Genomic DNA, 14214 nt, shown 5'->3' with positions numbered 1-14214 from the left:
GCTGATTTGATTTGCTGATTTTTTTCCCTTTTATTCCACTTTATTCGTTTTTTAAAAATTTCTTGGTTATAAAAGGCTGTCTGGGAGAATCCCCTGGTGGGGATTGGCTAGAGGGAGGAATCTAGATGATAACATTATAAAAAAAAGTCAATAAAAATCTATTTTAAATCATTCATCCAGTACTTTATAATTTATGCTTTTTATAAATCTGTAAATTGAGGTTCATAGTGGGTAAGTGCCACACTACAGTAAGAATGCAGGTCTATGTTCAATACTCTTTCCACTGCATCTTCAAAGAATTTTTATTTCTAGAATTTTGAAAGAATAGGTTAATCTTAGGGGGGGAAACAGTCCTTCATTTGACCCTACTATCCCTTCAAGCTATCATCCTTTATCTACACTGTATTTCACTGCTGAATTCTGCATGTAGCCTCATTTTTCTTTCTAACCATTCACTTCTCAAACCCTTGCAATCCAACTTCTGACTCCACCTGTCTACTGAAACTAATCTCCCTTCAAAGGTTATCAAAAATGTCAAAATTGCTCAATGACATGACCTTTTCTCTAGTCCTTTTCCTCTTTGATTTTTCTATAGATTTTGACTTTGTTGATCACCACCTCCCTGTTTGTCTTCCATGACACTGTTTTCTCTTGGTTTTCTTCTTACCTGTTCCCTTAATCAACTATCTTCAAATTTCTCAGCATGACTGGCCCACAGTGCCGTACCCTAAACCTTCTTTTTCTCTATATGTTCATTCCCTTAGAGATCTTAGTTTACTCCTATGAGTTTCATTCCCATCTTTGTGCAGAAGACTCCCAAAAATCTCCATGTTCAGCTTTAACCTCTCACTTGAATTTTACTCTCATATCTTCCTCTGCTTCCTAGACAACTCCATCTCAATGTACTAAAAGCAGCTCAAACTTGACAAGGTATCATTTACCCCACTAAACCTTCTTTCCTCCAAAATTCCCTAATTTTATCATGCTCTCAGATTCACAGGTTCAGCAGCATAGAATCAATTGTGACTTTACCCTTCGCTCTTTATGTTAGTCCTATCCAATCAAATGCCAATTCTTGTCAATTCTACCCCCCCACATATCCCATTTTCATTCCCTTTTCTTTTTCACATGTGACTACTAGCCCTAATTTAGACCCCCCCCAATCTACCTTCAATCCGGCCTCTGACAATCACTAGCTATGTGTCCCTGAGCATGTCACTTAATCCTGTTTGTATCTGTTTTCTCATCTATAAAATGAATTGGAGAAGGAAATTGCAAACCATTCCAGTATCTTTGCAAGAAAGCTCCAAATGGAGTCATGAAGAGTCAGGTAGGACTGAAACAACTGAAAAACAAAAATTCTATCTTCTGGATCACTGTAATTGCCTCCTAACTGGTCTCCCTATTTTCAATCTTTTCTCTATGAATCCTCAACACAGCTATCAAAATAATTTTCCATTATTTTCTTATTCCAGATTTAGGAAACATGAAATAAAGTATTTCCATAAACAAAGTAGAAAAGATTGAATATGAAACTGTGTATCTCAATTAAATGTATCTTACCTGTCCTTTTAAATATATAATTACAAATAATTCAACGTGTAACTTTCAAATCTGTCCTTTTGCCTGTGTTTCCTCAAAGTAATCTTCATAAAGTACATCTAACCATTTCACTTTCCTGCTTAAATGAGTTCTGTAGCCTCCATTACCACTAAAATAAAATACAAATTCTACCTGTTACTCAAAAATTTCTACAATCTAATTTCCAATCATTAACATTATTTCCCCTCATATACTTGATATTCCCTAAATTTAAATTTTCATGACCCACCTCAATTCATCAGCATAAGCTTTCTCTTCTGCCTAGAATGTACTCCTTCCTCATCTCTGTAAGAATTTTTATTTTCTTTCAAGGTTCATCTCAGATGCCACTTCCTTAAACCCTCCAGTTGTTAATCATCTTTCCCTTCCCATTTCACCTTTTTTATGTAAGTGTGTATGTGTTTGTGTGTTTTATATTCCCCCAGTAAAATGTCAGTTTGCATAAAGGGTGGAAAAACTCAGCATAGTATCTTGCCTCTAAATAGGTTTTTAATAAATGCAGTGGAGAAGTAGGTTCAGATCCAGGTTTTGCTACTTATAAGCTGTGTAAACTTGAGCAAGTCACTTAACCCCAGTTTCCAAATATGTAAAATGAAAGTTAAACTATATGACCTCTATAATTTCTTCTAGACATAAATTCCAATATCTATTCAACCTAATATCTAATCATAAAATACTGGTTTTTTCCTTTTCAGACTATTTGTCAAAAGGTCAGTAAGACCATATAAATATTATTTTCAGTCTACTTTATCTATAATTTAGTTACATGGACTATAGGTAAGGGGTATGGGGAGAATGATAACAATGAATGCTGTAGAATCTCCCCATTTAGACTTCCATTTCATAGGAAGTAGCACCAGATTAGATACTGCCAAAGTAGTCAGAGCCTGGAAGAATCTTAGAAGAAAATGAAGCCTGGTGAGATGAAATTATTTTCCAAAAGTCACAAAGGAAATAAGGACAGAGTCTAGATTCAAATTTAGGTCTTCAGACAACAAATCTAGCATTCCTCCAATGAAACCACATTGCTTGGGGCAGCTAGGTGGCGTAGAGCACTGGCCTTGGAGTCAGGAGTACCTGGGTTCAAATCGGTCTCAGGTACTTAAAAATTACCTAGCTGTGTGACCTTGGGCAAGCCACTTAACCCCATTTGCCTTGCAAAAACCTAAAAAAAAAAAAAAACACAAAAAGAAACCACATTGCTTATCAGTTTCATTTTCATAGAGGTATTCCTAAATGTTTCCATTTCTATTTTTTTCACTCATTTCTCAGGCTCTTCACCCACTCAAAAAAAGGACACATTTCCACAGATAGAAAATAGTTTTATCCTTTTACTGAAGAGATTCCATACTAGGTTGGAAAAAAATGTAGTACAGTCAGAAAGGATGTCAAAAAGTTTCAAATAGGATTGGGAAAAGAGGAAGGAAGATAACAAATAATGGTTCTACTTTTAAAATTTTCTATGTAATACAATTGGTACCACAAATGGCAGACAAGAAGTCTCTAAATCCTTAAGAGAATTCAACCCTGAATTGAGAATCCGAAAACCCAAGTTCAAACTTTAACTCCATTATTCACTATACTTAACTTTTCTGGATCTCAATTTCCTCACTGTAAAATGAGGAGAATGAACTAGGTGATCTATGAGATTTCTTCTAATTCTATCTTTTATATTCCTACCCATTCCAAGGCTTCAGATTTAGTGTCACCTTTGCTAATATTCTTCCCTATTATCAGTCTAACCCTCAAAGTCCTTTAGGTACAGAGGTACATACCTTGTTTCTTGATCAGGAGTTTTCTGATCACTAAATTCTAGAGCTGGTAGATACTTCAAAAGCAATCCATTCCAGTCCACACCCTAAATGGGAACTTTTCTTAGAACATCACCTAAACACTAACAACCTCTCCTCTAAGAACTTTCTAAAGTAGTCTAATTTTTTAACAGCTCTGAGTGTTGGGAAATTTTTCATTTTAAATTTCAAAATATATATCTTCAACTTCTATAAATTCATTGTTCCTAGTCTAACCTTGATATCTTCTGTGGATCTGCCTATGTTATAGTTTTCAGCTTATCATTTGGATATACCCTCCTTAGGATTCACTCAAGCTTATCAGCATTCTTCCAAAAACTGAATATCCAGAATCCAACACAATACTGCAAGTGTAGTCTGGTCAGAGCAAGGGGCAGAAGGACTATGTGCCTCCTCATTCTTGGCATTATCTTTCTCTAAATGTAGTTTTCTGGCTGTCATGTTATACCATTGATTCATAATGAGCCTGAAGTCTAATAAAACCCATAGATATTCTTTAGGAAGTAATCGATCCACATTTTTTTTCCATCTTGTATTTACAAGTGTACAACTTTACATGTATCACTGTTAAATTTCTTATTAGTCTTAGTCTATTATCCTAATATATAGAGATTTGAGGAATCGTAGTGCAGTAACCTATTTTTATTAATAATTCATCCTAACTTCTTGTTATTCTTACATTTGATAAGAATGTTTCCTATGCTTTCACCAAAATCCCTGATAAAAATGATGACAAGGATAGGACCAAGCTCAGATCCTTCTGTCATATCACTCCCAAACCTTCCCAGAAGACTTTAGTATCTGTCTTTAGATTCCTTAGATTATGAGCTCACTGGAGAACCAGGTCTAATAGTTATCAAAGGCCATCCCCAGGACAGGACTGAGGACACAGTAAATAACGCAATAGTATCAGAGTGATAATATAACAGAACATAATCCTAAAGGCTAGGCAACCTATGTCTGCCACACATACATACACACAAACATGTACACATACACACACATGCACACACAAAAGACAACAAAACCTGTATCATCTTAAGTTGATCACTTCTTAACCCTGGGACTGTTTCTTATCTATAAAATGAGGAAGTTAGAGGCTAGATGAGAGTTGAATGTTGAATTGAATTCAATAGTTAAAAATTATTCCAAAGGAAGGATAGAGCTTAGACGTTAGGCTATGCAAATGAAAAAGTAAGTTTGGAGATCAATTAGTCCAAAACCCTTCATTTTACACAGGAGGAAACAGACCCAGAAGAACAGAAACCTGCTAAAGGGTCATAGTTTGCTAGTTGTAGAGTTAGAACTAGAACTCAACTCTCCCTGGTACCAGTAACCCAGGGTTCTTTCCACTCTAATGCAGCCAGTATTTGCTAACTGAAGGATGCCTGTCTCTGGGCTTTGGTGTTGTCTTATTGCAGAAGTGTAACTGAAAGAAAGCCAAGACAAAGGCTCATGGGTACAATTCAGGGAAAAGTCCCTGGGGAGGGAAGCGAGCTAATTTCCCCTGGGTCAGCACTTCCCCTAGATTAGCTCCTTTGCAAGGCCGCCTGTCCTGCTAACTGAAGTGCTTTATCACTGTTACTCCGCCAGTCCACACTTAGGATATAAAACAGCTTAATGAGAGGGGCTGATGGTGGCAAGGAAACAATGTGTTCTTCATCCTCCTCTAATTCAGAGCAACAACATTACCCATCTGGCAAGAGGAAGAATGAAACAGTGAGAATCAAATGGACAGGTGGTGATGACCTATTAAATAAAACTGCAATAATAAATTTTGAAAAGAAATTATTTTGCTTTGTTCCAACCCCAATCTGGGTCTTTGTTTTGGCCCATTACAAGACAAACAGATCTCCTAAGACTTCAAACAGTCTCAAATAAACATAACTGATTTCTCATAATCATCCATCACATTCAAATGATGTGCTTTAAGTGTGAAGCTAAAGGGGGCGGCTAGGTGCCATAGTGGATAAAGCACAGGCCTTGGAGTCAGGAGTACTTGGGTTCAAATCTGGTCTCAGACACTTAATAATTACCTAGCTGTGTGGCCTTGGGCAAGCCACTTAACCCCATTTGCCTTGCAAAAACCTAAAAAAAAAAGCTGTGAAACTAACTTTGTCACTTCTTACAACAACAGTTCCATGAAATAGGCAGCTTAGTGATCATATGCCCATTTCACTGATGAGAAAACCAAGTTTTCTCCACCCCCCCCAAAATAATTTAATCAGCTGTTTAAGTTGTAATTTAGTTCTTTGGAACTTGAAAAGCATTTCTCCCCATAAAAATCAATGTTATATTTGGGGTTTTTTTATTGTTATTCAGTCATTTTCTGTCATGTCTGATTCTTCATGATTCTATTTGGGCTTTTCTTGGCAAAAGATACTAGAGTGATCTTCCCCAAAGTCACACAATCAGTGAGTGACTGCATCTGGTTTGGAACTCAGGTCTTCTTGATTACACTATGGTGTTTTATCCACCATAGAAAACTAGTTGCTTCTAGAGTAAAAATTAAGATGCAGAGCAGCTTTACTTGGTAAAACTGGACTGAATCTGGCCCCAAGTTTTTTGATTCTCTACCTCATATCCTCAACTACCATTTCCTCAACTGTCCATTCACTATCTCTTGTTCATTCAATAAACTTTGGTTGAAATGTTTTTCTTTTTATCTTAATCTGACAATCAAGGCTTGCTCTTTCCCCTCAGCTCTCCACTCAATCAACTCAAAATGAAACTAATGGATAATAGGAAGATTATTATCTGAAATTGACTCAGTAGAAGAATAACATTTTTTTGTTATCCTTTAAAGGTCACATTTCCTTAAGTAAAAGGGTCTTTTGTAACCTTAAGAATTTTAATCTAGAGTACCAATAGAAATTTCTAGCAAAGACCATTTTGTCTATTAGTTCCATCCCACCTTCTTTGAAGAAGGACCCATAATATCTAAGTGCTGAGAAGATAAGATTTATATTGTGTTACAGGTGACACCCAATCCTGGGGTTTTTTTATGTAGGATTACAGGTAATCTGCAATCCTTGAGGTTTTTTTCCTGTTATTGCTTTCTTTTGTTTTCTTTTGTTTTATGTAGGGTTTCAGGTGATTCCCAATACTGATTTTTTTGTTACTATTGTTTTGGTTTAGTTTTTTAGGTAGGGTAACAGGTGATTCCCAATACTAGTTTTTTGTAACTGTTGTTGACATTTGTTTTTTTAGGTAGGGTAACAGATGATTCCCAATGCTGATTTTCTGTTAATGCTGGAAAAAATTTTACAGATTTCAAAGCACCTTCATCTGAAAAGAGTCAGCTGGCACAGGCTGGTAAGACCTAGAGTCAGAAAGACCTGAATACAGACTCTGCCTCTGACCCTTACTATCCAAATGACCAGGCACAAGGTGTGTCATTCCCACAAGCCTCAGTTTCTTTATCTATAAAATGGAAACCTACCTCAAAAGCTATGGTAAGGTTCATATGAAATGATCTACATTAAGCAGCTGGACTTTCTAATTGGTAGTCTGGAATCTCTTCCCTCCTTGTCTCAGTCTCCTAGCCTCTCTGACTTTCTCCAAGGCCTAAATAAATACCACTTTCTGAAAGAAACCTTGCCAAATCATCTTCCTCTTTTGATTATCTTAAATTGATCTTGTTCGTATAACATTTATACAGATTGTCTGTATGATGTCTCCCCTATTAGACTGTATGCTCCTCATCTTTGGGTAACAATATAATAGCTAACATTTATAGAGCATTTGCTATATATGCCAGCCACTATACAAAGGTTTTCAAATATTATTCTATTTGATTCTCACAACAATCTTGAGAGGAAGGTGCTATTACAATTCCAATTTTACTGATGAGGAAACTGAGGCAAATAGAGATTAAATGACTTGTCCAGGGGCATATAGCTAATATACGTCTGAGGCCTGATTTGAACTCATGTCCTCCTGTCTCTGGGTCCCTCTGTTTCTCAAGTATCCCCCCAGAACTCATCACCAAGTGTATTTGAAAGTATACAATTATACTTTAAAAAATAATAATAATTCAACTCTCTTCCCCAGAGTACATCCTTTTCCCTGTTTACCCATCCAAACAATGAACTCTTTGAATCTGATTCTTGGCAGTACCTTACATATCATGGGTATTCAGAAAATATTATTTTTCCTAAAGTCAATATCTTGGAGTTAGTCTACAATATCCACTAGATTCCAAAAAGGTCACATTTTCCATATTTACTTAATAAGGCATTATGTTGCACAGAGACAGATCTTCAGATCTACATTTCATATCATGAAACCAAAAATAAGACTCTTATCAAATGCTACTAATAAAACAACTCCTTTTCTCAGACAATCCCATCGTAACCCAAAGATTTCCATTGCATTTTTGACATTCAACTCTGAAAGGGTCTTCTGAGTGACCTTGGATAAGTCACTCATCCTCATTTTCCTCCTTATTCCTGGGAATACAATACTTGAACTACAGATGCTCTAAGTTCTCTTTCAGTTCTGAAATTTTGCAACAAACTGAACTTCAACTTATTTAGAATCATAAACAAAGCAGAAAGGGCTTTAGAAGGGAAATGAATGAATAGAATCAGAGCTGGCAGGGACATTAAGGACAATATAACCCAACCTTCTAATTTGGCAGATGAGTACACTGTGACTAAGTCATTCTCTCATTTGGTCCAACAAACTAGTTAATGACATGCAGTTACTAATGGTTAACGAACCCTCTTCACTTATCTGTGGGCTATACAAATACTTCTACCCCTAATGAGTAAAGCCTGGAAAGAAGAACATGACTAAGAACAGTACAGTTGTAATGGAATAGCTAAAAAAAAAAGTGAGTCTTTATTCAGGAATAAAGTAACAAGTGTCTTCACATATTGAAAGTGCTATCATGAGCCCAAGAGGATAGGCTTATTTTATGGAGTTTCAGAGGCAGCACCATCCTTAATCAGTAATTGAAACAGGTAGTCAGGAAGACTCAGTTTTGTGAGTTCAAACCTAACCTCAGACTCTGTCTAGATGTGTGATCTATGGCAAGTCACTTAACCATGTTTGCTTCAGTTTCCTCATCTACAAAATAAGCTGGAGAAGGAAATGGCAATTTTAACATCTTTTTTTTTGTATTTTTTTTTTTTTAGATTTTTGCAAGGCAATGGGGTTAAGTGGCTTGCCCAAGGCCACACAGCTAGGTAATTACTAAGTGTCTGAGACCAGATTTAAACTCAGGTACTCCTGACTCCAGGGCCGGTGCTCTATCCATTGTGCCACCTAGCCACCCCCCATTTTAGTATCTTTGCCAAGAAAACCCAAAGAGTGGGTCATGACTAAAAAACAACTAAACAACAAAAATCAAGATTGTTATGGAGGCAGAATTGGAGGACTAGGATATGAAATTTTTAATATCTTTTAAGACCCAGTTAATGGGCTGATTAATTTTGCTAAACTTTTCCCCCTTTCTTTCTTTTTTATTCTTTGTTACAAAGGATGGTTATAAGAAAGGAAAGGAATGGAAGTTTAAAGGATTGTACATTTAAAAATGAAGTTGATATTAAAACAGAAGATAACCAATAAGAAGTTTTTTAATGTTATAATGTTGAATTGGGTAGGAAATTGAGTTAGGAATGATCCATAGAGTCCATCTATCTCTAAAATGGTATAATTCACTGAAATTAGAGGAACTACAAGAAAAGGTGAAAGAAATATGACTATAGGGATGGTTCTATGTAAAAGATTACGAAGAGTAGTATCTCCTTCTAATATCATTTGGTGTCCTTTACTTCTACCACAAAGTTCCTTTTCCTTCTCTTGGTATCTATTCAAGGCATCCTGATTCCTGAGATTTTTCTGTTCCTATTTATTCACCAACCTAAGCAATCTAATCTGAAAACCCTGTTGTGAGGAGGAGAAGGATAAGGAGGAGATGGCAAAATGTACCCAGAACTCAGGGAGTCATAAATCACATCCTTTTAAAAGCAGGACTAGTGGATTTCACCATGAACACTGCACCTAACCTATTAACTACCTACCTAAATCACTGGTCCTATCCAGGCCTTAACTCTCAACATCATGGCTATGGTATGGGAAGACTGAAAAGGAATAGGGCTAGAGAATTCTATATTGACCATATGTAAATTTTATTGGAGACCTGAAAAAACTGGCTGTTTCTTATTGTTCAGTCATATTTGACTCTTTGTGACCCATTTGAAATTTTTTTAGCAAGGATACTGAAGTAGTTTATCATTTCCCTTCTCCAACTCATTTTACAGATGAGGAAACTGAAGCAAGCAAGGTTAAATGATTTGCCCAGAATCACATCGCTAGTAAGTATTTGAGGCGAGATTTGAACCCAGGTCTTCCTGACTCCAGGCCTGGCACTCAATCCATCTAGTTGCCTTATTTTGTCATTAATAAAAGAAACTATGTTCCTAAAGTTCTAGCAAAAATTTGCATATTTCTTGAGGATATGAATGCCAAGACTTAACCAAAAGATTTTTCCTATCCATTGCAGATGTGAAGTTGTATCAAATCCACACCACACCTTATAACTTTTGATGATTTCTGTTATCTATAATAAGTTAGTTAAATACTAGGCACTATGTCACAGTAAATTTCAGAATCAGATACCTTCCAATCCAAGACTTAGATCTAATTTCCTAGTTGGGTGAGAATTTAGGCAAGTCACCTTTCTACATCTCAATTTACTCTTCCTCTTTGTAAAATAGAATAAGAAAACTTGTATTATCTATCTCATTAGCCTTTTATTAGAAAATGTACCTTGTAATCCCAAAGTCTTATGTAAATGTGAGCTGAGTTGCTGTCCACCTAATATTCGGATCAGGCACTTAGCAATGATTATTATTTCTTCTTTATCTCCAAAATATGAAATTTTAAGGAATTTTCAATAATATGAAAGATAGTTCTAAGGGACTGAAAATTACTACCATTTTACATGTCATCTTATTTGCTCTTCATAACAATTTTTTAAGTACATGCTACTGTTATTCCCACTTTACAGATGAGGAAACTGAGGATGAAAGATTAAATGATTTGACCCTTGTCATATAATAAATGCTTGAGGGAATATTTGAATGCCAGTTTTCCTTAATCTTAACCTTTAAAATACAGCCAAGTTTCTCCCTGGGAAGCCTGAAAAATCAGCTATCAAAAATAACCAAAAATGAATCTGTATGTCCACCTTAGTGCCCACTAAAAAAGCGCCTCCTCCTTTGCAAGGTAAATGACATTCTCCAATCATTAAACAAACCCAAAGTTGGGTACCTCCACCAGTTTTTAATGCAAATTTACTCCTGATCACCACCTAGTCTTGTTGAAATATTTAGCTGTTGGAATTGTATTTATATTGAGATAATTTTTTTTTTCTATTGATGGCTCAGGAAAAGAAAAGGACAAAAAAAAAACAATCCTCAAAGAAAAATAACAATCTCACTCATCTAATTAAAGGATCCTACTAATGGAGAATGAAGAAGCAAACAAGGTGAATCAGGTAGCTGACTGAACACTTGTTTCCCACTTCAACCTCTCTGAGCCCTAATTTCCTGATCTGTAAAATGGGATTTTATTTCCTGTATTACTCAGTATGACCTGTATTTCCCAGGATTGTAATTCTCAAATGAGATGAAAGGAGATGGTTACATTTATTAAGCTAAACACTCACTAAGGGTCAAGCACATTACTAATTGTTCTAGACAATATTAGTTCATTTGAGCCTTACAACAACAATTTGAGATAGGTGCAATTATCCCTATTTTCATAGTAGAAGAAACTGAAGAAAACAAAGGTTAGGTGCCCAAGATCACAAAAATGAAGTAAGTGTCTGAGACAAGATTTGAAGTCAGGTCTTTCTGACTGCACTACGGATGCTCCATTCAACATTTATATGCTGCTTTAAAGTTTAAAAGAGCTTTATATTAGTAGCTAGGTGGCACAGTGAATAGAGTAGTGGTGTCTTAAGTCAGGAGGATCTGAGTTCAGATCCTTCCTCAGACACTTAATAATTGCCTAGCTCTGTGACCTTGGGCAAGTCACTTAACCCCATTGCCTTGAAAAAACAAAAAAAAAGAGCTTTATAAGCCTTAATGTTATCAATGCAGGAGGAATAAAGTTAACTAAACTTGGAATGGTCACTCTAGTCCCAGTTCTGTTGTATGACCTTGGACAAGTTATTCACTTTTCTAAACCTCGGTTTCTTTTTGTAAAGAAAAAAAGAGGGAAGAATTGGAGAAATGACATTTCCCAAAGTCCCTTCTACCTCTAAGTCCTTTGATTCTATGATTTAATGATTTCTAAGATCTCATTCAGGTTCAACATGGTGAGTCTGATTGTGTCACCAGCAACCTCTGTTCTAAAAAACATTTTAAACACCTTCATAAATAATTGAAATAATTGAGTCCACTTTATAAAAAAAAAAATGCTGAAAAGCATTTACCGACCAAACTCCAGGAATTTAATGAGTTAGGGATCACTAACCTCATCAGATATGTTGAATTGGCAAATGGCATAGCTGCGTTTATGTTATGAACACAGTCGAAGACAATCAGTGTTTGATTTTAATTACCACCTGTGGCCCTAAGAGGTCACGTCAGAAAAGTTTCAGATTCGTTTAGGCTCTGAAGAAGGGAATGGTTCATTGCGGGAGCCCGCGTCTTTGCTTCACAGCGGTGCCAGAAAAATGGAGGCAGATGAAATAAATATAACAAGAAGCGGTGGAAATGGGGAGAGGAAAGGAGGCTTCTGTGCAATTCAAGGCTGAGAAGCAAAAATCTTTCCGCAGCCTCTATTTTTGCTCTTTTTTTTTTTGTCGGGAAGAGGGGGGTTAGCTTAAGACCGAGCCAGGACCTGGATGACCTTCCAACCTACATCAAGTCCTGATAGTTTGGAGAAAGGTTCCAAGGGGAGGAGGGGCAGCGGGAGGGCGAAGCAGAAGGAAGCTCCTTCTGGGGCGCTCATTGACAGCCCCCCTTTGCCCCCCAGAGGCTCGGAGATGGAATTAGCTGTGTGACAGGAAGTTCGCACGGGGCGGGCGGCCCCCACCTGGGTGGGCGGCCCGGGGCTGGGCAGCCTGGGCTTCCTGCCCGCGGGCGCCCGGCGGGGCTGAGGGAGCGCTTCCTCCGGCCGCTCGGGGTGGGCCTGCTCCTCAGGTGACACCTACCTTGGCACTGAAATCCCTGCTTGCCGAATCCCCTGCAAAAAAAAGGAGTCGGGAGAGACGCGTTAGGCGAGAGCCCGGCGCGGGGGTCCGCGCCCCGCCCGCCCCCTCCCCAGCCAAGTTGCCCGGCGGGGCCCGCGCGTCGCGGGGCCGGGGCTCCGCCGCAGCCGCCCGGGGCGGGGGGCGCCGGCCCAGCTCACCAGATGAAGTCGGTGCAGTGGCTGCAGAAGGTGGGCTGCTTGAAGAAGCGGGCGGTGAAGCGGTGGTTCTTCACCTCGTGCACGTTCTTCTGCCGGAGGGCCCCTTTGCGGGCGAAGCGCACCGTGTTCTCCTCGCCCTCGCCCGCCGGCGGCACCGCGGCCGGGTCAGCCATCTTGCGCGCGACCGGGAGCGGCGAGGCGGCGAGGCGGCCGGGGCCGCGGGGGGCTGCCTGCCCGGGCCGTGCGCTCCGTGCGCCGCGCCGCGCCGAGCTCCGAGCCGCCACTGCCCCCGGCCGCCCGAGCCGCTCCAGCTGCGCTCTGCACCGCTGGCCGCAGCTGCGGGGGCGGGGGGCGGGGCCCGCGGGCCCGCCCCCTTCATTTGCATTACTCCTCCGGGCCACGCCCACCGGGCCGCCGATTTACATGCTCGCGCTCCCTCTGCGGTTTCAGACCTCCCCCACCCCGCCTCGCGCATCCGCAGCCCCGGGGTTTGCCGTAACTGGACCGGCCCGGCCCGCCTCGGATTTACGTCGGGACCGGCCGAAGCGCTGCCCCGAGCGGCTTCTCCATCACTGCGGCTGCAGGGGCAGCGCAGTCTCCCCATTCATTCATCCACCCCGTCCTCGACACGGCGATCCTCGGCCGTGGAAGAAGAAAGGAGCTCTCAAACTGGAAGGGGAGCCAGTGTGGAAATCTGCGGGCTTCGCTTCCCCTGTCTGCCTGCCCCTCCCTGCCGCTGACACTGCAGCCCCCTTTTCCCTCTCCATTATCTAGTTCAGTGTCATCTTGACAGGAGGGGACATAGATTCAGCGAAAAGATAGCCATCTCCCTTCAACAGCCATTCATAAAGTCTTCTTGACGCACCTCTTCCTTTTCAGTTTCTGCAGAAATGGGGATGTGTGCATAGATGAGGCAGAGAGGGACGAACAAAACCACAAATGTCCCCGGCAGAAAGAACTCTCCCAGTGGGGTCAAGCTGGAACACCTAAGGTTTTAACAGAAAATTCCGGCACCTGCTAGTTGCAAGATCTTGACCAGTCTCTAGACCTCCTTAAGCAGTTTTTCCTCATCAACAAAATGGAGATAAAAATCTCTGCCTCACAGGGTCGTTGTGAGGGAAGCTAAGCCCTTGACAAATTAACCACAAAACCCTACATGAATATAAGCTAGGTAACACAGCGATTAATATTACAGGTTTATATATGTTCCAGGATAATCTGACCTCAGACACTTACAAAGCTATGTGAGCCTGGACAAGTTACTTAACCCTGTTTGTCTCAGTTTCCTTATCTGCAAAATGAGCCCTAGAAGGAAATGGAAAACCGCTTTGCCGAGAAAACCGGGAGGACACAACGTGTCCATCAGGGTTGTAAATGACTGAATAACAACTAACACAAGGTAGATGTAGGCAAATCTGAATCCTGTCTTTGC

General features: G+C 39.7%; 1 protein-coding gene across 2 annotated transcripts in view; it reads right to left on the bottom strand.

Annotated features, from left to right (window-relative positions):
- Positions 1–12970, bottom strand: part of PRKCB (protein kinase C beta) — a 704261-nt gene extending 691291 nt beyond the window's left edge. For both annotated transcript variants that reach the window (XM_074196811.1, XM_074196810.1), the window contains exons 1-2: positions 12783–12970; positions 12586–12617 (exon numbers count right to left, since the gene is read on the bottom strand). In XM_074196811.1, the coding sequence (XP_074052912.1) occupies positions 12586–12617; positions 12783–12955 (205 nt within the window). In that variant the 5' untranslated portion in view covers positions 12956–12970. The remainder of the gene's footprint in view (positions 1–12585; positions 12618–12782) is intronic.
- Positions 12971–14214: the final 1244 nt, after the last annotated feature.

This window comes from Macrotis lagotis, chromosome 8, assembly GCF_037893015.1.
Source record: "Macrotis lagotis isolate mMagLag1 chromosome 8, bilby.v1.9.chrom.fasta, whole genome shotgun sequence".
Classification (NCBI taxonomy): Eukaryota; Metazoa; Chordata; class Mammalia; order Peramelemorphia; family Peramelidae; genus Macrotis; species Macrotis lagotis.
The sequence above is the reverse complement of the archived record's forward strand: the minus strand, read 5'-3'. Positions and strand labels throughout refer to the sequence as shown.